Genomic DNA, 23588 nt, shown 5'->3' with positions numbered 1-23588 from the left:
AAGTCATATACTACTCAAAGTTATTATTCAATAAATTATATGTCAGCAGTAATTAATATGGATATTTAAAAATGCTTATTTCACGATTAATTAATTTAAAATTTGAATATGCCGCTTTCGTATTTAACTCCCGCGTCACTTGAACTGTTTCGATATATCTCGATTATCGACCGCGTTTCAGCAATGTTCGAACTCGCCGCCTGGAAGACACACCGTACGCGTTCTTTTTATTAAATGTTTAAAATAAGTGAAAAGTGTGATGAATTGTGCAACAATTACATGAGTTTCATATAGTGGTAGGTAAACTTTTTATTTATACGTCAATTTTTATATATTGAATAGCTTTGGAACGCTTTCTACCTTAAAAACATATAACCAGGTTAGGTTCGGAAATTCCCAGTACACGTTAATACTTATGTTCTAATATCTTCAATAAAGATGTTCTTGTTTCATTAAAAGTATTATAGAAACTTATTAAAACATTCTAGATAAATTATAATAATATTTTACCTTTTGCTTGCCAGGCTGTAAAGTGTTTCTTGTGCATGGAGATTATATTCCCTCAACTACAATTATATCCCTGAATAAGATGGCTGCGATGTGGATTTGGTGAGTTTTTGAACATAAAAGCTAATATAGAAAGTAAGTACATCTTTTTAAATCCAATTTGAGAAACTTATTCGAAAATTAACCTTACCGACTACTAGCAAGAGATGTTTTTTTGTATTAAAAGGAAAGGTAAAACTTTCTTTACAAGAAGTATCTAGAAGGGTAGTGATAAAATAAATATGTAACATGGACGGATTCCATTTTACATATATTTTTTTCTATACTGAAATATAAAAGTGCATGATTTATTATTGCACCTCCTTCTGTTAAAACGATGAAACATTTTATTTGGCTCGTTAATCGTCCATCGGTAAAATAGTGCACTAGAAAGCTGAAGAGCAACTTTCGTCTTTATGTCCCAGTAGAAAAAGATAGGTGTAGTCAGACTTACGAAATTTTGGTAATTAATATATTGACTATCATAGGGGTCCTTGAATGATAGAATAATTAATGAAATTAAAGGGAAGGAAAATTTTTATATTTATATATCTATATCCATACTATAAAATTATTAGTTTTATTAGAATCAATATAATAACAATTTAGGGATGTGTAAATGTTTATAAAACGTTTATTAATGGAATAACTTCAATACAATAAATGTAGAAAATAATTTACAGCACATTTATGGTAGCTATGAGAAAAATCTTTATTATTGATAAAATATTGAAATCTTTCCCATATAAGTCATTCGATTCCCTTTCACAATTATATCAGAATATAAAACAGGAAAAACAATATTATTGGTAACAAGTGGGTATATATCAACTAGCCACGATTGATTAATACTTTAACCAGATCCTTTCGTTTTCAATCACTTTCACCGATGTAGTCGTACTCTACTTTTACCGCAAAGACGACTTTGTTTGTAGTTAAATATATCCACTGCAATACTGTTTCCTGATCATTATTTGATTCGTCGCGTTTATCTTTGTCTTCCTATTTCGAATTTGTATCACTCCAAAGTACCAACACTTATTATTCCTTTCTATTGTTCTTTCTAACATTTCCATAGCAAACATAAATTCCATGTAATATTTATGAGATTAGTGAAAACGTATCAATTAGATAACTACATCTTTAGTGATGTAATAATATTTACACGTGAAACATCGCCGTTTTCCTTATTTTTCTCGTTTATTTTCACGGAAGCATCTTTCGCGTACGCTTAACCACTGTAAACCAGAAAATGACCTGCTGTCAGAAATAAGCTCGTTAATGATCGTCCGTGATAATTACACTCTTCCGAGTACGAATGCTAAATGGTCGAGTAACTTCACTCCACTTCTTGATTTCAGAGCACAATTTTGAGAGGGTATCATTTCTCATTCACCTCGTTCAGAAGAAATTTTTACTTTTCTTTTTTTAATGAGATATGAAATGCGACGTGACTGAGAAAGTTAATTAAACCTGCTGCTGAAATCTTATCATCAAAGATCATATAAATAGTAAAATGCAAAATTATTTAAATTAAGGACAGACCTACCTTTACAAATTTAAATAATTGAAATTCCCCAATATTAAATTTTGCAATCATTCATAGTAATTTATACAATTTGATGCGAATAATCTTTAGAAAAAGGAAGTGTAAATGCTCACTTTCTAAAATTGAAATCATCCAATTCAAATTATTTAGCCAATTCAGATCTAATTCTACAAATTCAAATAAATGGAGTTCTGTAACAGCTATCACGCACAATAATTTGATATAAGTAATGACTAGAAAAAGGAAGTGCAAATTTCAAATCGACCAATCGTCCGCCCAATTTAGACCAAACCCAGAAATTTAAATAAATAAAAGTCTACGATATCATCAGTCAGTAATTTGCTCGCATTGCACGCTTTCATGTAATCATCGGAAAGAGGAAACGTAAACAGTTCTTACGTTTGAAAATTCAAATCGTCAATTAACTCACCTGAAATGGAGTTACGAGACGCGAGGAAAGTCGTTCAGTTGCTGGTGTACCTGTAAAAAATCACGGAAGTAGTTGTACATCGAATACCTGTCATACTTACGACTCTCCTACACGCTTTTACTTTCCTTTCTTCGAATCTCAGGATCTCGAGAATCGGTCATTACGAGGTATCAGGTGAAATAAAGGACACACCGGTTCTCGTTACAATACATATCTTTTTTTTTTCTTTCGATCACGTTTAGAAATAATATAAAAACAACTATAAACGTAAAGAGACGTATTCCTTACCGTATGCACTGATCGTAACAAATCGCTAGATAGACGCTAAGTACATTAATGCTAACGAAGAAAGTATTTACAACGTGAATAGACATAAAGTGCATATCGACACTCTTTCGCGGTACCATCGACGAGAAAAAAGCTATAAAATAACACCGTCACGTTATTCTTTTAACTCTGCTATTATATCCATTTCACAGAATCTTTATTCTTTTTTATACAGTCCTATGAAGGGTAGGTTGAATTTAGGAAATTTCAATTATTCATCTTCTTTTCATTGTAACATTTTCATTGTAGATTTTAAAAAAATTAATTTGATAAAAAGAAGAAATTTATGTTCTACGTTTCTATGTTTTATGTTTGAAATGTAACAAAAATGAACAAATGAATTTGTTTCTTAAATTGAACCTAACCATTCATAAAATCAGATAAAAAAGAATAAGAAATTTATGAAGTGAAGTAATTATAAATCTTCAAACAAGAATTTGCAATTATGTCCCTGTTCCTGTTAACACCTCCTTTACCCAGATTATTCTCACGAGTAGTACCTAGCAGAATTCAAAAATTAGTTGCATTCATATAGAATTTTTAGAAATTTGATGATAACACCGATTTTTAATGTTATCTGTTATCAGTGGTAAAAGATTGAAAATTTTTCCAATGACTTGTTTTATGAAATTTCATATAAATTCATTTTTAATTAAGTAATCAGTGATAAGTCTCTTATATTCCACCTTCAAATAAATAAAATAAAAATTATTAATGCAACTAACCTTTTCACCCTGTCTCGTATTTTATGCCCGTCGTTCGGTCAACGCTTAACAACTAATTAAATAGACACGATAAATATAACGAACTTGACAATAACCGACCTGTGTTTGTAGTCTCGTATCGGAGAAAGCATTCGTAAAAGTGCCGACGGAATTGAACCTTTGGCTGCGTGTGAAATCTTTTCACGTGATCGAGAGAGGGTACACGCCTTTCGATCAACGATCGCCCCGCGTGTTTCCACACGGGCTTACATAGATAGATCTAGGTGTGCACAGCTTTCCACGGAATCGAATCGTAGGACGCATTAGATTCGAATCGATTCTCACACTTGCGACGAAGGGGAATGCAAAATAGAAAGTTCCTCGGTGCCCGAGTAGAATGTCCCTGCAAGTTAGACCACGCCAATGAAAGTATGCTACAATTCTCCTTACACGGTTCCGGATTTAACCTTACCGGAGAGACCCTTGCAAAATTTACGCTAGACGTTGCAAAACGACGTTAATTTTCCTTCTGATAAGTGCCCTCGTTTCGGAATTGTGGTATTTTATAATTGGAACCTCGTTTACGCTTCTGACTCTACCTATACTACTGCTGAAAAATACTAAAGGCAGATTTGTAAATAAATAATCTTCAATTTAAAATTAATTTTGTCCTGCGAAAAAGTAATAGAAATTGATACGTAAGCGTTGGCTAATGAAATTTATTCAAAGTTTACGATATAAAATTCAATACAATTAAGAAAACTATAGCTTTGAATTATCAGAAAAGAATTAAATAAAATTCTAAGTGGATTTGTTGTTCAATATTTCACCAGGTTCTTCTCTGATTGCCACATTTTCTTTTTGCAAAGCTTTTTGCAATTCGCGAAGAAGAAACATCTGCATCCGTCATAATAAATCTAGTTTCCTTTCATTTTATAAGTAAAAAGTGGTAACGTGCTCGAGTCGAGGGTCAATTCATTTCTGCAGCAAATGCCTCGTCAGTTTGTTACGTATTTCCTATGAATCATTCCTGTGGGAAACACTTATCTCGTTCTCTGATTAAACGTAGAACCGTTATTATGATAGCGAACGTTTCAATCCTACGGTTCGTTGTTTTGCAATGAAATCGGTCAGTGCGTAGGTCGGGATCGTGTTTGAAATGTTTTCGTGTGTACACGATGAATATTCTAGTCATGGCGTGGAATCTGTGCGGTGTAGCATGTTACTGTACACGACGAGAAATTGCTATGCTAATGTGTCTCGTGTGCGTCAGTATTGCGTTAGGTCATTGACTTTCACTCTCTAACGACAGTTGATCTCAACATGCACGATAGAAAAGTGTTTCAGAAGCTTATTTAAAAACTGATATTTCATTGGAAATTGAATTTTCGACGACTGCAAATTGTTTATGAAATCATTTCACAAATTAGGTTTGCAAGAAGAATTAAATAAATTATTTATTAGAGATATACAACATTTTCCATCGTTTTTGAGGCAATTTAAAAAAAATATATTTTCAAAGTTTTGTTATTATGAAATACCTCGTATCATTATTTATACGCGAGTAATGGAAACTTTGCATATTCCTGATATTTTTATATTCTTAGAAAATATTTTTTAAAATTTAATTTTATAGTTTTATATCATATTCAGTTCTGCATATCGGTTATTGGTAATATGCGTCAGGTCTTCAGAATTAATATTGCATTTTGAAACAGCATACAGTTTCAGAATGCAATTTTGGAAGTTAATGCTATCACAGTACCAGTGTTGGTATAATGTCAACGTTTCTAGAGCTGTTTGCTTTGGTCCGATATTGTCAACGTTGTTATGTTTACGCGAAGCTTATGTAAATAATTGATGTTTGCAACGCGACTGGAATTCTGGTGCCGATGTTTAGTGCACTGAACACTAAGATTATTTCGTTCAAGGAGCATACATCATGAAAACAAAAATCAAAAAGTAGCTAAATTTCATTTCAATTAAAAAATGTCAATCATTTCGAACATTAATTATGTATTAACACAGTGCAATAGTATCAAGAAATTTTCAATCTCATACCAAAATTAATAACACTGCCTGAGTAATGACTGCAATATAAAAAAAAAAGAAAAAGAAAATGAAATTTTAATTGCTCCTTGATATTCACACGGTGCATGCTTAATAGCCACGCGCCAGGCCCATACGCAGCACCGTTTCTTATTTAAAATGTCGCCGACGAAATACGAACAGATTAAAAAGAGAAATTCCCTGTATAAATTTCATATATCAAGAAAAAAGACTCACACGCTAGATCGAATCAATAATGAGCAGCACTGGCTCGAAGATATTGATCGATCTGACCTACTGAAAGAGGTGCACTGGCAGCGTTCGAGGACCTTGCCGGTGCAACGTAGTAGAATGACTGTGGTTGCGTCTGCGACTCGAGCAGTTGAAGCCTGTGCGACTGTACCGGCTGTTGTTGTTGTTGCTGCTGTTGTTGACGTCTCTGCTGTTGAGCGTACAACTGTTGGGACTGTTGCAACAGCTGCGACTGCTGTTTCCTGTACAGCACTTCCTGAGGCTGGTTGACGGCTACACCTGGGGAGGATTGGGCCGGCTGGGACGCTGGTTGCTTATAAAGCGGGGTCTGACGCTGGGGCTGCTGGGGCTGAAGCTGCTGGAGCTGTTGCAGTCCAAGGTAGGACTGTGGCTGGGCTACGAACGGTTGCAGTTTGTGACTTAGGGTGAAGTCACCCACGGTTTGGGGTAGTGTCTGATATAGTTGGGTATTGTACTGACCGGTTGAGGGATCGTAAACCAGCTCCGACTGGTAGATCGGGTCTGCGGCGGAGGCGGTGATGGGCGTTTGGCCGGATAATCTGACTTTCGATGGTGCGGCCGACGCTTGGCCGGGCTTGGGACTGGCTACGCCGACCGTGTTCACGTAACGTTCGAGCTCGGCGGCAAAGTCAAGGTGAGATGCGCTCGATACGGTGGTGCTGCGTAGATTCGGCGATACCGTGACCGCCGAGGGACGATTGTAGGCTAACGCAGTACGTTCGGTGCTACTAGGGGACACGTACTGGGCGGCTACTTGTGCAACGTGGGGTCTGGGGGTGATTGCGACCGATTGCGGCTTCGGGTGACGCGTGACTGGACGACGAGTGGTCGTTTCGAGGGTCTGATACGACGTGGTGGGTTGGGTACGAAGAACAGGAGACGCTGTGCTTTGGTATTGAGTCGTCGACGATGCTAGCCTGTAGAGACCAGGGCTGGCTGTGGGCGACGGCTCGTAGAGAGCCGACGACGGCGTCACTTGAACGTAGGTTGGCTGTTGAGGCGTTCTGTACGATCCTTGTCTTAATTGCGTCGGTTTAACGAGATCGTCTTCGCCCAACTCCTGGCTGGCGTCGTCGTCTAATCGATATTGCGTTTGGAAAATTGTCGTGGGCGCTCTTGTGGTGGATTGCTGGTAGGTCGGTCTAACTGGCACAGGTCGCGGCACAGGTCTTACGGCAGGATAGTTGGCCGGTCCGTTCAGATCGTCTTCTTCTTGTTTCTCAACGTCATCCTCGTCGTCTTTCGGCGCGTTTGGATCGCACGGATTTCCGGATACGTAAGTGAATTCCCTTTTGTTGCCATCGGGGTCTATGTAACCGTATTTACCGCGCACCACGCAATCGGTTCCTCGAGTCTCCTCCTTGAACGAACCGTCCGCTGCCTCGTAGCCGAAAGTGAAAGATCCATCGTCGTTGACCTTGTTGTAATTGCGGATAGTCTGGACTGGTGGTGGCTTGGATGAGTGCAAAGCGTCCTTCGAACGTGGCGAAGGAAGGGCACGGGTTCGTGGCTGGTAGACAGCTGGATTGTAATCGTCTTCGTCCGCTTGGCTATCTTCTTCGTAATACACTTGCGGCTCTGCTATGCGAGGTCGGATCTCCACTCGTTTCGCCTCTGCTACCAGCAGGAAGCATATTGGGATTACCTGAAATTCCACATTATTTTATTAAAATTTTACCACCCAAATGGAAAGTGCTTCACTTATGTAAAATTCATATTAATCATTTAGAAGTTGGAATAATTCTTTTTGACGATTTTTTATAACAATTTTCAAGATTTCATAAAACATTTATTTACTAAAAATTTGTGAAAGATTATATAACATTTTATCAATTTGGATTTATAATAAATAAATACTAACTCGTCTAGAAACGAAAAAGATTTCGCAGTAGTGCAGCCAGCAAGTAGAAAAACTCGTTATATGTCAGACGGTCTAGGGTTCGTAAACACGTATACTATCAATGGAACTTTCAAACTATTTTCTTAATAGATCATTGCATTGTATTATAGATACTACATATTCAATTGTTCTTAGACACATACTAACAGACTCACAATTTATCTGCGATTACTCTTACGACCTTTGAAACATAAACGGTACTTAAGTTCGTGAGAATGAAATCGATGTTCTATTTGTTATGCAGATATAATTTAAAACTGCATTTCATTTGAATATGATCAATTTGTTTATTATGACCATGACAGTATATTTTTATAACATAATTATATTATATTTGAAAAATTCTTTGCTTCAACGCAAATAACAAAAATTTCTTTACGTTCCTCTCTTCATATTCGAACATCTTTATAGTTGTGTTTGATGTCGGTTTTGTCGTAAGACGGAAATACTTTTATCGCATCACGCTGTTCGTAATCGAAATTACTGGATTAGAATGTTGGCAGACCAGCCCGTTATTCTAGTTTCCAGCCACGAAACCGGATCTGCATCGGTTTATAGCGAATAGGAAGCAGAAGATGGCGAGGAGAGAGCGAGTTTCGCGGATCGGTGAACTCGAGTACGCGCGAATGGCATGTGCGGCAAAATTCCTTATCGCTCGCTCGAACCAGGCCTAATGCTGCTAACCGTTAAGGTGTACGCCATCAGCGAGCCATGGCGAGGAAGGAAAGTGTTATGGCAAAGTTGGTGCAATCTTACGAGACACGGAATTACCGCTACTCCACGCGATCTCTTTTATTACGAGGAACTATGGCAGGGAAAGATCGCTTTATTATGTAAAATAGCTACGATAAATGTTGAAGAATGCCGCAAACCTGAGTTCTGCATGCAGAACGATGTCAATGTTAAATTCCTCTTTTTATGGCTATTTGTGTTTTTCTTGTTTACGAGGATGTTGAAAGGGAAATTCTCTACCAGAAGTAGTTGGTCGAGTTATTGTCTTTAAATATTGTTGAATTATTTTATGATTTGATGACATACAACATTTATAGAATATAAATATGAAGCTTAAAGCTTGAATTTTTCCTCAGGGTTTTCAGTAACAATTGTTCAATGTTGTAATAATATTAGAAATTGTAGTGGTATTACTGATGTCGATCAGTGAAAAATGTCCCAGAATTGAAAGAATTCCATATGTCTCCAATCGTGAGAAATCTGTTCGTCGTAAAATATGGAAAGTTTTGATTTATTATACGATTACACTGTGCAATACTGAAATACAAGGAACTGAACAGTGATTTGTAATGCGTGCTGCTTTGATATACATAACTGGAAAGCAGAAATGTGACAAAGATGTCCATATGAAACAGTAGATAAATCGACTGCATGCTCTGAATGATTTTTCTCATTTCAGAACACGTGGAATGTAAAAGTACGATACTTCTTAGCCTAAGAAGATATAAATTAAAAATTAATTGCTTCCTAAATAACTATTATTTTAGTGAAGAGAAATAGAAGTATGTGTTCTTAACTTACGTAACTTAGATATAATGAACCTTAATTGTTTAAATGCCTCTTTTATATAAGAAGATTGAAAAAAAAGAAGGTTTTACACCTGTTACAATGAAAATAATTCTTCCATTTAACACATATCCTATTTATATCAATAAGGAATCTTTTCTGTGCCTATAATAAAAAATAGATAAGCAGGACCTAATCCGTCTCTTTCATGACAAGTATAGAAACGCGATGATGAAATTGAAACCGGAATTATTTCATTAATTAATGTCCCGTCTTCTACTTACATGACAAGTTAATTTGTCTTTCTTAGCTAATGAGTTAAAAAGAACTATTATGCCTAGAATAAGATAAAGGTGTACAGTGTACATTGTACCTGGACATTTGTGACATTTTAAATAGAAGGCCTTATTTATTAGAAAAATAATATCTGAATGAATAGTTTGAAAATTTTCGTGTCATCTACGGTCGAGTTTTCCTTGTAATACTTTTGATTGTCATTGAATCATCCTCCGGCGATTTTTCCTATTGTGAATAGGATTTCCCATGCTGACCGTATGTCCTTACGGCAAGTCGCGGTCCCGACTTCCGGTAGAACGACTCGGTGGGAACCGCCCCAGCGCATACGTGTTACGTAATTTCTACTGACCCGAATACGAAGCGAGGCAGGATTATGGCGGCGTGGTTACCGTGAGAGATTCAGATTCAGAGCGTTGTAACTCGCTGCTGTTTCGCTACGCCGTCGCTTCTGGATCTCCTTGAACCGAGCCGAGAGCAAAATGCTCGCACAAAAGACAAGAACCCATACCACGCCTCGCGACGACCTACAGGAAATATTGCGACTGTCACTTTTAACGTTCGTTCACAGCACGAAAAATCATTTGGATTCGCCAGAAGATTACCCTTTAAAACTTGCTTCTTTCAACTTTCTCAAATTTTTCAAGCCTTATATTGCTTTATGAATATTTCACTCCTGTTTTGATTAAAAGGTTATTGTTTCATTTTGTTTAAGATATTAAATGTGAAGAATTTTTCAGGGGAAAATGAAATTCTTTTTCTTTAAATTCTGCTAGCATCTTTAAATCCTGTTGGAACGTGATAATTCATTGTTTTCTGATTCATCCTGATTTAACTTCATTTGAGATCCTGAACGCTAAGGATTTTGCAGAGGAAGATAACTTTTTTTTTCTTTAGATTTTGCTAAGATCTTTAAATCTTGTTCAAATGTGATATTGTTTAGTGAATATTTTATTCATTTTTTGATTAATCCTGGTTTGACTTTGTTTGAAATCCCAATTTCATAAAGAACAGTTCATACATTCATCATAATATATTCAATTTCTAGTCATCTTAGTTGCAAAGTTATATCAATTTGTCTCGAACAAATATGATTGCACAAACTATAAATTATTAGAGCATTTTCTGTTGTACGTAGAATTTTGATTGTCCCGATCGTTACAAACCACTTTATGATCTCAATTCCTCGGTTGAAACTGTTGCATGTTACAAGAAACGTTGTCATTTCAACTATCACTTTCAACGGTTACGTAGGATCTACCAATAACCGAGATTTCCACTGCTTCAACCCGTAATGATCTTGATTCACTTTTTCCCCTTTCTGTCATTCATACCTCACGTTTCCACGTTCTTATGTTACCATTTTTTTCCGCGATCGCTAAATCTTGATCGAATTTCTATTCTACATTCTTCCTATGTAACTTTCGAATTGCTCGAAGTGAAATAAAAAGAAAAACGATCGAAGAAGCAGATGGTTTATTCTGTCATATTTCATGTTATGTACGTATTCGATTGAACATGTAACGCGAATTCCAGGCATCTACATGCACACGCGTTCTCTATCAAGTTTCCATTACATAGAATCGTATAAAATTACGTGACGTCTTGTTTTGGCATACCACGGTATGTAGAACCGGTGCAAAACCGACTTGGAGAAAATTCTTGTATAAAAAAAACCTCGCTGCACGCCTTCGCGGTGATTATAGAAAGCGACTCTGATTTAATTACTGACTTTAATATTTATGCATGCCAGGAAGGTTACGTTTCTCAAATAATAGACTCGAAAGATGGTAGCTGCTTTCTTGACTTTGTTTCTTTCCTTTTTGAATTATTAATGCATCGCGTGAAAGCGAGCCGAATAATCGTTACTGTAGAAAGCTTGCTAGCTAATGATAGTTGCGTAACGCGTCGTTTTTTGAAAATTATTCAACACAATTTGGTGAAAAATTTTTTTCCTTTTAAATTAAAATTTTGTTAGTTCTCTACATTTAAGGCTACAACCCTTTCTAATCTCACTGAATATTTCTACGTTCCTTAAATTTCGACAATTTTCTGCTTCGATAAATAAAAATTTCAGAAGTAAATATCTTTCAGAATACGGTCCCTTTCAACCAGACTTTCGAGTTTCGTTAAGGTCACATCCATTAATAAATGTCCTTCCATTTCCCTTTCGCTTTTTCCTTCACTTTTAATCTACCAAAAAACAACCCACAAAACTCAGAAAGTAAATCAAACAATGGCATCGAGCCTTTCTCCTTCAAAGTCAAGGTTTAGAACATTTAACCACAAAGTCATCGCAGCATGAACTTCGTTCATTCAAACGAAACGTGGCAGAAAAAAATTTCACGGTTTAGATCCATTAATTCAGATTCTGTCATAGAATGAAAATAAACTTTTCAAACTTTGTGTACCCTTAGAATTATTGTAGTATTCAAAAATACTAGACAAAAATAATAAAAAAAAAAAAAATGAAAAATATTTTAGGACAAATTCAAGCTTCTAATTTGCAACCTTATATTATTAGTATAATACTAACACTATTCATAGCCTGCCTACTCTTTTCTTTTATTAATTATTTGGTGATACAATATTTTAGGTATCGGTCAGCAATGACCCCCAGGCACCCTGTAGGTGACACTTAATAATGTTATACTAATTAATAAGATCATTAAGTCCGCCTTTGGGCAGATTTAAAAAACCACCCCATCCCTTTGCAACCCAAGCGGTTAAATTCATATATTAAAAATGAAATATTAATTTTTTCAAATATTATTGAGAGAAGAAAAGTGTTCTTATTGGAACGTTTGCGTTCCAAAGACGATAAAATCGGTATCGATGCCTCGAAGGAATATTCGAGACGTTGTTGGCACACGATTCGTCCTTGAGACAGGGTGGTACGTCGTTACGGGACTTTCGAATGATACGTATGCATCATGGTCTGTTGGGCGTGCGCTGATTAATTTTCAGTCGACCCGTGATAAAATGCGGCTATCCATTCCTCAGCACGATAGAACCTGGCCAACAGCGCTCTGTCGAAATACAGAATCTGCGTGGATTAAATGAAGGTATCTTAAGAACCTGTTGGGGAGGAAATCGAAGGTTATTGTCGAAGGATCTGCACCTTTATTCGGTCATAGTTCTAGCAATTGATGGAACATGTACACTTCAAATTTGATGACAGACGATGAAGCTAAGTAGGTTTCTAAGTAAGAAATAAATTATAGTTAGTAGAAACAAAAAATACACAAATATTGCAAGAAAACATAGTATTTAACTCTCTCTTTATGGTTAGTAAACATAGAGTACGAATGGAATAAATCAAGCATCACCTCTTCGGTTCAACAAGTATTATCACATAACTGATCAAAAAATCTGTACTTTCTTTAAAATCAACTCGAAACTGCAAGTTCATGCCTCATTTCATGCTTCATCGCATTCAAAACACTTTTTACCTTCAAAAAGAAAGAGATCTCTAAAACGAGTACTTCGAGAAGTACTCATTACTCCATTAATTCAACGCTTTCCAGTATTACAGAAAACGAAGCTAATTTGAAAATTTGTAGAAACCGTAATGCTTAATTGGAATTAATTGAAAGACCCGTTCCGTTAATTGCTCGTTGCAAAACGAGGGATAATAGAGATTCCAAGAGAAAGGATCGGGACCAAGTAGTCGTCTAATTATTTTTCACCAAAGATACTGATTATTGAGTTAATCGGGTTCGATTAAAGTCACACGAAATCTGGGTAGCAAGTTGGTCGTTATTATCGAGATTGGAGCTGGCTGACTCCTATGGGCTGGCCCATTGAAAGCGTATACAGTCTAATGACTCTCCATCTGGTCTTAGAGAATCGTGACAAGAAGGCAGGGCTCTGTAATCAGCGTTAGAACATGCCAGTCACATACAGTGAGAGGCACGGACACATTCGGTTGATCTGGTTGGAAGCAATCTACCACGCCTTGTCTAGCCCTCTAGCTCTGACTTTCCAGAGAAAGGAAGAACCGTGGTACCATAGCATAAACCTGTCGCCTTTTAAAATACTCCTATGAAAGTAAATGTTTTAGCTAATCCTAGGACTGTACCTATATTTACTCCTTTCTGTGGAATGTTGGTTGATGCCTTTTGTTATGGTTGCAGGGTGGGATAAATAATCACTGAGGTCACATTAATAATTTGGAGTTAGAAAACTCATGTTAAATTTTTGAAAAGAAATTATTATTAGTATTCGGTATTTGGTATTTGGTATTTGGTATTTGGTATTTGGTATTTGGTATTTGGTATTTGGTATTTGGTATTTGGTATTTGGTATTTGGTATTTGGTATTTGGTATTTGGTATTTGGTATTTGGTATTTGGTATTTGGTATTTGGTATTTGGTATTTGGTATTTGGTATTTGGTATTTGGTATTTGAATATTATCCCAAACCTTCTGATTTCTAAATCTTAAGAAATGAAGTGATATAGTACGCTATCCTGTTAAAATACCTTAACTTCTTTCAACAAAAGAATTAAAGTACCATCAATCACTCTTCAAACAATTACATATTACCATCTTAATTCATAATAGCAAAAACTAAAACTGCCTTCGAACGATGTTGCAATTATCTTCCAATCAGATTAATAATCTTCAATAATTACATTGTAGACTAGAAGAGAACGTTCGTCAAAACTAATTGCAGAAAAAGCAGTATTTCGTAATAGACACGCAGGAAGAAATAAGCATTGCGCAACAAAGAAATGGCGTTGTGCGATCATAATCTTTCGATGATGTTACTTTCGTGATCAAGATTTCCTGGATCGATGGTATTTCGATAACACCGCGTATACGCTTTGCAAATGGTGTACGGAGAATTGCACAGGCTACACCTATAAACGATCACTTTCACGGTGAAGGTAAACTGTTGCTTTTGGAAAACAATTCTCCCACTGGGTATATAACTGGTCACATTTTCTGAATCGCGTTCTCGGTTATTATAGGTGGTCTTTACCGCAACGTACAGTGTAGAAACCAGGCGTATGCGTAACGCGAATCTGATCTAGATACGGTAAGGAGGCTTGGCCACGATTATATCGCGTTTCAAGCGAGGAAGTAGTTAAAGGTACATTTTCTTTCTACGTATTTCCGTGCCGGAAGCTGTGCACCATCGATGATCCCTTCCGATTAGTTCATCTGACAAGCGTGTTCTAATTAGCCAACTGACATGACGTTGGTAAATGATCGTCATGCCGACATCTAAATTGTGGCTTAAGAAACGTTTGAAGAAAGTTGGTACTTTTTTTAGTAAAAAAGGGGTTGATTTAAAATAAATTTCTCATTCACTCATTTATCTCAATTTTTAATAAATATCACGTATTATTAATGACTCGTGTGAAGCAACAAGTATTACAAATTATAATTATCATTGATAAAACCGAACTTTCCTGTAATAATTCTTTTATTGCCAGGAAAATAAATGTAAAACGATCGCGTTACGGTTGTTGATCGCGAGCAACAAAAAAGCCAAAACAGGAAGAAATACGAAGGAAATTGTAAATTTCAGGTGATTACGGTTCGTATTATTGCCGTTTAAACACTTTCCCCTGATCGAATATTTATTAATCGGAAAACGGTCTCCATCCTTCCAGGTGTTAAAAGGAAATGAATGGTTGGCTGAGTGTAGAATTCGACCTTGCGTATTAAGTTTCTTCTCATGCGTACTGAATGCACTGAATGCATTGCTCAACACTCATTAAGTTTATCTATGAAACTAAGTGGTAAATAAAATTTGTGGAATAACGATAAATAATTGTAATTTTAAAGCGTGGAATAGAAAACTACAAATCCTAGTATCTATTTCGAACAATTAAACACGAATGATCGGTCGCTCTAATGCAATTGCAACGACCATGGTGCAGTATTAGAGAATTAGATGAGTCAAGGGTTGCATTTCAAGGCTTTGCGAAGGTTGTAAATCTGATCAAATGACTAATATAAATTCTTCTTTCACACGGAAATTAACTTTTCTCAAGGTTCTTTCGTCAGTATCAAGATCTCTCAGTAGTATTTCAAAATAAATTTTATCAGATGCAGTTATTTTGTTGTGCTCTAAATAAAATGGGATTGAAGCAAGTGCAGTGTTGAACTTGAATTTCAAGGATATATAGAATTTAATAGCAAGAGATTAAATTAAAATAATGAACAAATGGAAATTTTAATAATTTATTATTTTATTTTATTTCATCTCATAAATCATCAACACGTTGATTATCACAGAGATTATTAATGACTAATGCCAGAAAAAGGAAAAGTTCCAAATACCATTAATATTAAATCGAACAATTAAATGCTCATTGCTTTAATAATTCAGGTATGATCCTTTCCACCTTGCTATTAAATCTCGAAACGTAATCCTATTATCTCTAAAAGAATCTAACGAGACAAGCTGAAGCAATTCGTCAAATTCAGCATAGTATTGAAACAAACACGAAGCACATTACCATCAAAATCAGCCACCATAATCCTGCCGTTTTCAATGCGCTCAAAGAAGCCACGAGAGAGGCGACAGACAGGTGAATAAGTCAGGTGGATTTCTCAAGATCCACGCGCCAAGGAGATCTAACAAGAGGACGCAAGATGACACGAGGAGTCGTCCTCTTTCCCGGCAATATGTATCCGCCGGAAGCTTGGAAGATGTGAAAGGTTTCGCGAACGTTCCGCTTGCGAGTGAATTGTTCGTCGTGGAACGTCGAAGGAAACATTTGAAAGTGTAAAGAGACGAGAACGGTGTTCCACGTTTACAAAAGCGCAACGGGCCAAGTAAAAATGTACGTGCAGCAAGGAAAAAGCGTTAGTTTAGAGTCTAAATATGGTTTCACGTAGAACAGTGAGAGCGAAGGTGACTCATTTGGTATGGGCGTTGTGAACCAACCAGCGCATTGGTATGCAGGTCCTGGTGTGCCCTTGTCTTATGAACTGTGTCGTCCAGGACGTTGCTTTAGCGTTCGCTTTTTCTTTTGTTTAACGGTTGGAAAGCGAGCAACCTATACTACTGAAAAGCCGTTGCTGATGGTGTACTGTTAATCGTCACGGTTCTCATTATACTTCTTCGCTTCGACGGACCTTTCACTAACGTTCCTCTGTTATACAATGGAACAGACTCGATGAACGTGTTATGCTTTTCAGCTGATTGCATTTTTCGACGATGATTTTTTAATTTGATATTTAGCAAAGCAGAGATTAGCAAGTTTACAAAGGATAAATTGTTGCACAATTTTTCTGGGTATAGTTATTTTTTTAGGGGGGTATGTAGGTTATTTTTATTTTTAATATTTATAAATGGTACAAAGGGTTTCTAAATAGAAGGTATACTGCAGAGATTAGTAACTTGAAATTTCTTGCAGAGCATTATAAAATTGCCTTAACACGTTGAACGCCACAGTGAAATTGGGCATTTTTTATAGGACGTATTAAAGCTCTAATTACAAAGAATAGTAATAATTAATTTTCAAATTTCAAATTTCAAGCTTTCTATTCACCATTTTACATTGTTTGTACCATAGCAATATTACTTAAAATAATGTTTTTCTATTGTTTTCTTTAAATTATTCAGCCGTGTGTAAGTTGCGGGATCAGTCACCGATGACCCCTATGGCGTTCAACGTGTTAAGCTAGATAATTACCAATAAACATAATTTATTTCTTGATTTAATATTTATCAAAGAACAATTATAGTATTAAGAGTGCCTAAATAGAAAATACCTCACTGACAATGGTACATTACAATTTGAAAGTCCTTATAAAGTAGTTCTTGCAAATAATTGACTATCTATTCATCTAAAAATATAATTTTCTAATAAACATCAAAAAGGTATTTGTAAAGTAATCGAGTGCAGAACATCAGACATAAAAAGATGGATTTATCTATGAGAATCTAGGAAGGAAGTGTACTAGAATCTCAGATAAAGTGCATCGATAACTATTTTATTATTTGCTAGTATTCAGGAATACCAGAAGTGAAGTGCATTAATTAGAAAAAAAAAAAGTTTCTATCTATCATCGATTAAGGAAGCATTGGAAAAGCATACCACATGGTATATGTACGAGCACGTTCTATTGGTGCGTTACGAATCAACGAAGCATGACCACGTTTAACCCTTGCCTTGGATGTATTTTCACTCTCACTGTGTTTTGTTCACTGTTTCCCACACTTCATTTTGCATTTCGTTTCTCACATTTCACCGACATGGTGAACCGTGTCAAAAATTTCTCGTGACTAGACTAGAAGGTACACCGGCGATCTTTATCTTCGTACTTGGTTAAAAATTTATTGCAATTTCTATGTTGAAAGTGTACTATCACTTATTTTGTACGTTTCCATGAAACGGGAAAGGTAGGTTAATATTGGCTACAGATACGTGCTGTATAAAAGAGATTGTGCCGACAATGAAAGTGTTACGTTAATACGAGGATTAATTACTTCACTTTAAACATTTAATTTACCATTTCGAATTACAAGTAATTTTAGAGATATCAAGATTTTACTTTCTTCCAATTGTTTGGCAATATTAGTCATTAATGAAAGGACCTATTCACTTTCTTCTGTACATAAAAATAATATTTATGCTATTAATTGTTTCCTTCGAATTTTTCGAATATTTTGATTGGAAAACTATTAATTATCTTTGATTTAATGATCTGAATCAACTTTGCTACCAAAATTACGAAAGCCACCAGTTAGACGTACTCCATTTAACATCTAATTGAACTTTATTTCCAAATCTCGAGGCAAGGTGTAAGAATGAGAAAGTCTAGACTGTTAATTAGTAAATTTGTTATTGCTTAGTAGTAAAATTTAGAATTTTCATAATAACTCTATTGTCAGTATACATTTCTTTACAAATACATTCATTATATTAAAATAACCATCAGAAACTCCTCTAAAACTCCATGTAATATTCTTGAAACCGAACATCAATCTTCCTACAGTAAAATATTTCCACTCTCCTTTTGTTTCGTCATTCTGTCTACCTAACGAACCTCGCCTCTTCAAAGGCGCACAAAAACGGGAAAATCCAGCTTAAAACACCGTTTTACTGGAAGCTATTACTCTAGAAATTCTAGCTGAACCGGTGTTCTTTCGAAATTCACAACATGTCCAGTTTCGTAGCGCGTTTAGGGGGCGCATCAACGTTCCTCTTCGATTTAATTACAGGCCGACAAATTAGCCTGAATCGCCGCGTAACGTACGATCAGGGAACTCGGTTTAATTTAATTGTTGAATTTCATTAGCCGGTCTCGCTTATTTTCTTCCTGTTGCGCAACGAGAAAAACGATCGTAAAGCTTGTTTTAACAACGACCAATTTGCGTCAGACAACGGCGCGGTGCCATTTTTGCGGTGAACAGCTGCCCCCCTCGATGGATTTCGTGTCGCGATTCTGATGGAGAGTAAACGGCCACGGCTGACGATCGTTTATATCCGAAGAAAGCAACCGAGATTTACCCGCTGTTACCTCCTCGCCCCGTATTTGTACGTATTAGCCGCGCTTTCGCAATTTTATCGACGGCAAGTTTCTCCGTCATTGGTTTCTAGTAGCCAAAACTAGGTCTCACGATGTGTACACTATTCAAAAATTACACGATGAATCGTTTGTACGATCAGCACGTTTTTTCTGTTCATCAAGTGTGGTCATTGTTATCTAAGATGAATCGAAATTCTGAAGTGCTCAAGGACGATCGGTTTTGTTATTCAAGGGAACGTGACACTTTTGAAAATGGTCTTAATCGTGAATGACAATTATTTTCATCAGTGGAAATATACATATCTTGTCATTAGTCCTAACGTATACCTGGCATTTTTTCAGAATTTTAGAAAAATCATTTAATTAGAATTATTATAAAAATTTGAAATTTCAAAAATGGAAATATAGGATAAAAAAAATTTTGAATAATCAAGCATATTACAAGTAATTTTACTGCCATATGAGGGGTTATAAATGTTTGGTAAATAGTTTGGTAAAAAGTTATTATCTTTTACGTGGGAATTTGGATTGCACGTGTCTGTTGTAGAAGTCATTAAAAAATTACGACGCTACAAGTATTTTCATTGCAAAGAATATTTTCACGTTTTACTCTCGGGATCTTTTCTAAAAGTTATACTAATTACTGTTATTACTGTAACGCTGAAACTATTAGTTTTGTTAATGATATCTAATGAAGCATAATAACACCGTGATTTATAAGACTCATATTAACCTAAAGTTAAGAAGCTTTAGTGCCCAACAGACTTATTAAATTAATTACGAAAGGTTTTAGAAGTTTCTATACCATCACAAGAGTGTAACAATCACGTTAAAACTTTATTTAATAATCAATTGTTAGTAGCACTTTATAATAATTAATTACAAAAGCTGAGATTTCACTTTAATTGAATTATTGAGGACTCTTAAAGGTAACACGTTTGTGTGATTTATAATTACGAGTAAAAATTAGATTCATTAAAAACATGATGCCTGATTAATCACGAAATTCAGTTCACACGAGATTGTAATCCTTCTAACGAGGGTTATATAATTTTTTAAAGCGAGAATAAAGCAGCACAATGATCGAATCGATATTTATATTTATAAGGAACAGACTGGAAAAAATATATGAAATATTCATAAACTCGTAATAGCAGATTGGCATCGATTACGTAGATCTACTGTTATTCAGAATAGATTAAACTGAGTCAAACGAAAGTGAAAATTGTATCGGTGGATATTTATGTCGATGATATAAAATACTTTGTTGCATTAAATTTTAATAATATAGTATAAAGCTTATTATTTAATAGGACAATACATAATGATTTTATTACTTCAAATTATTATTATTGCTTCGACAACTAATCACGTTCAAATAATTTACCGTTTTGTTATATTGTTTATTTATATCGTTATTGAGAAAAGAAGGTTTAACGAGGCTACTTAAGTTGACGACAATGAAACGAAGCGCCAGTTTATTATTGCAAAAAGTCTAGGAGATAACAGGTTCATTAAATTGGTGAAAGTGGCTGTAATAAAGTCTATTAGATTCTTGATCAGCTGGTCTCGCGTTTTCTTCGGTGACATTTTTAACTATGTCCTTAGTTGGAAATATAGACAATAGAAAATTGCTTTTCCTTTGAAGAAAAGCAATCTTATGAAGACAAAAGAATAGAAAAATAGAACTAGAATTATTAGTATTCCACTTGGTATGGAAAAACGTCACAGAGGAAACGCAGAGAAAAAGAAAAGCATTAATCACACGTTTTTACACGCATTTTCGCGCAATTGATTGTTCGATCTCACGGGAGAAGCGGAGGAGTGAAACCTATGGTGGATGAAAGTTCCCACAGGAATAAAGAAATAGCGAACGTAGGACTTTGATCGTACAAGGAAAATGCTTTCGGTAATTATGATTAATTTTCTCTGAATGGCAACACCCGGATATAAAAACCGATACAATGTTGCAACATTTCTGTTGCTCTATATACATACTCGTTAAATCTATAATGAGGTATAGCTGCATCAGCCGGAAAGAATGCGTTAGAAGAAACGGATATTGATCAACCTCATTTTCTGCTGATTAATAATCAAGTTTTATGGTGAAATCACGTGAACCTCAATTTCAGTGAATCAAAAATTAATTAAATCTTTAGATGAGTGGAGCATTTTGTTTTGAAGATTATAAAATTAGGTATTAGAATTTTTAATTTTCTATTATAAATTTTGGAAATATTAAATTTCATGAGTGCAAAATGCAAAATATATGCATTGCAGGAAAATAAATTTCTAAAATTTGAAATTTTAATGCCATTAATTATCAACTTATCATCCTAAAATCCTGAAGAAATTATTAATCATTTAAAACGTAGTATGTTTGGAATAATATCCCAATAGCTGGATAAACAATATAAGAACCCCATATCTAAGGTTGTTTCTCGAAGATAATGATGGATACTTGTATTGTAAGTAATCACTACGAGATGAAGAACGTGTACACGTTTCTATGGAGGCTTTAATGGATTATTGTTTTAACAAGGTACATTGTAACATGAATTATTCTCCGTTACATGGATGTCTGCAACGAGTGTGGGAAGCTTATACCCATATTTCATTCAATAAAGGTTCCAGGTGTCTTAATTATTATGCAAACTAGGGAAACTACACGTCTATCAATGGAACTATATAATTTATGGATATCGAATTATTGATTTAACGATATCCATTGTTTATTACGATTAAATCGTCAATTGTTTAAAGAAAAACTTTCTTATGAGAACTGAGACGAAAAACGAGATAAAAATTAGATAAAGAATAATAACGTAACATCAAGTAGCAAAGTTTCGATATAAAAAAAAATGAATCAATAGCGACTGTATAGCAGATTGCAATATCGAAATAGTCCTCTGGGTTAATAACGAAACCCCTTGTCTTTCCAATACATCAATCGTTCAACATTGCTCCTAATATGGATTCGAAAGTGAATCGAAAGTATTCAGTGCACGTTTCATTGCATCATTTTTGACAGAACCTAATACTTGTACTTTCAGGGTTCTAATACCGTCTCCATCGCGGCATTGAAATCACTTTCAACGATGAAAGTAACAACGTTCTCGGTTCAACACTCGAAAGTACTCTGATAAATAAGTAATCTATAATTTATAAATTCTTCATAGTCTTTTGTTAACACAATTTTGTTTGCACTCGTGAAGTATACACCATATAAAATCAATGTCTCCTTGCAGTTTTCGTAATCCTTTAAGACGTGGGATTTAATCAAGGGAAATTAAGTATTTTCTAGCATTAAAAGAAGAGTAATACCATGCTGTCACTAAATAAACCATTATTGCTCTATAATTACGAGAAAGGTAATTTAACATAATTGTCACGAAATAGGCCCCCTTACATTCATGCACTGTTTGAAATAATAACAGCGTTTAATATAAGAACTATGTTGCTGGATAAAATATTTACAACTTCATAAAATAATTGTATCTATTATAAAATGTACTTTTCATCCCCTATTCTTCCCTTAATGGACAGAGCTAAAAAGAATAATACCTGTCAATCAAATCTCAATAATTCAATATATAATTAGGATTACGTAAAATTATTATTTCTGAAATCCTTTAGAATTGTGCTATAATAAGTTTGGATTATACAACCCTTGCAACTCTGCTGCCAATGAAACAATAGGGTGGAATGAAATACATATAGGGGTAGAATTTCTGTTCCATTATTCAACTCTTCTAATAATAGGTTTCAAGTTCTCAACATTTAAATTAGATCAAGAAATTTTTTAAGATTCTTCAAATCACTCAAAAATTAGTTCCATTGGTTTATAATTTTTCATAATTTTTCAATAATTTTTTCATTTGCTTCCTTACTATATAATAATAACATGTCAACTATCTCATTAAATAAATTCCATTACAAAGTTTCACAATTCTTATAACACCTTAAAAATGATTTTAATAGGAACTAGCTTTCGCATTCTTAATCTGGAAGCTTAAAATGAATCTTCATTCACTATCAAAAAACAGTCACACAATTTTGATTTCCTTCCACCCTAATGGACACTGATCGAGGCCGTTGATCCTTGATCCACTGCTGATCAACATAAATACGTAGCTGAGAGGATTTCGTGTCGAGTCGATGTAAAGATGCACGATCATTAGAATCTTGCAAAAGTTATTGTACATACCAAAGTTATAATCCTCATGGTGCACGCGTTGCTGACGAGGAGGGTACAAGTAGCTGAGGAACGATCCTCCGAGAGTTTCACTGAGAGAGTGCAGTGGTGTAGTGCTGAGCTCGGTCCTTTATAACCTATAGGAACGGTTTTGCTTACAGTGGGGGGGGGGAGCTACCACGGATAGTAGTCAGTTGGACAACGGTGTAACAATCGCAAATTAGATTCTCGGAGGCCGAGGCACGGGGCATGGCCATTGCCAAACCAGAACGCCACGGGCCTGACATTGCCAAATTATATGGGAGT

General features: G+C 35.3%; 2 protein-coding genes across 3 annotated transcripts in view; one reads left to right on the top strand and one right to left on the bottom strand.

The window, feature by feature from the left end:
- The first annotated feature begins 214 nt into the window (after positions 1–214).
- LOC114874293 (telomere-associated protein RIF1) overlaps positions 215–23588 on the top strand; it is a 114848-nt gene continuing 91474 nt past the window's right edge. Inside the window, exons 1-2 of the mRNA XM_029183463.2 lie at positions 215–296; positions 525–609. The gene's annotated coding sequence lies outside the window, so the exon portion shown is untranslated. The remainder of the gene's footprint in view (positions 297–524; positions 610–23588) is intronic.
- On the bottom strand, positions 4376–23375 carry LOC114874294 (mediator of RNA polymerase II transcription subunit 12-like). 2 transcript variants are annotated; one of them, XM_029183465.2, is made up of 3 exons: positions 23295–23375; positions 6338–7523; positions 4376–6253 (listed from the first exon to the last, which is right to left on the bottom strand). In XM_029183465.2, exons 1-3 carry the CDS (start codon positions 23310–23312, stop codon positions 5856–5858), a joined length of 1602 nt encoding a protein of 533 aa, XP_029039298.2. In that variant the 5' UTR covers positions 23313–23375; the 3' UTR covers positions 4376–5855. The 2 variants fall into 2 exon arrangements, with proteins under 2 accessions (XP_029039298.2, XP_029039297.2); XM_029183464.2 differs by having other exon boundaries at positions 4376–7523.

This window comes from Osmia bicornis, chromosome 3 (assembly GCF_907164935.1).
Source record: "Osmia bicornis bicornis chromosome 3, iOsmBic2.1, whole genome shotgun sequence".
NCBI lineage: Eukaryota > Metazoa > Arthropoda > Insecta > Hymenoptera > Megachilidae > Osmia > Osmia bicornis.
The sequence above is the reverse complement of the archived record's forward strand: the minus strand, read 5'-3'. Positions and strand labels throughout refer to the sequence as shown.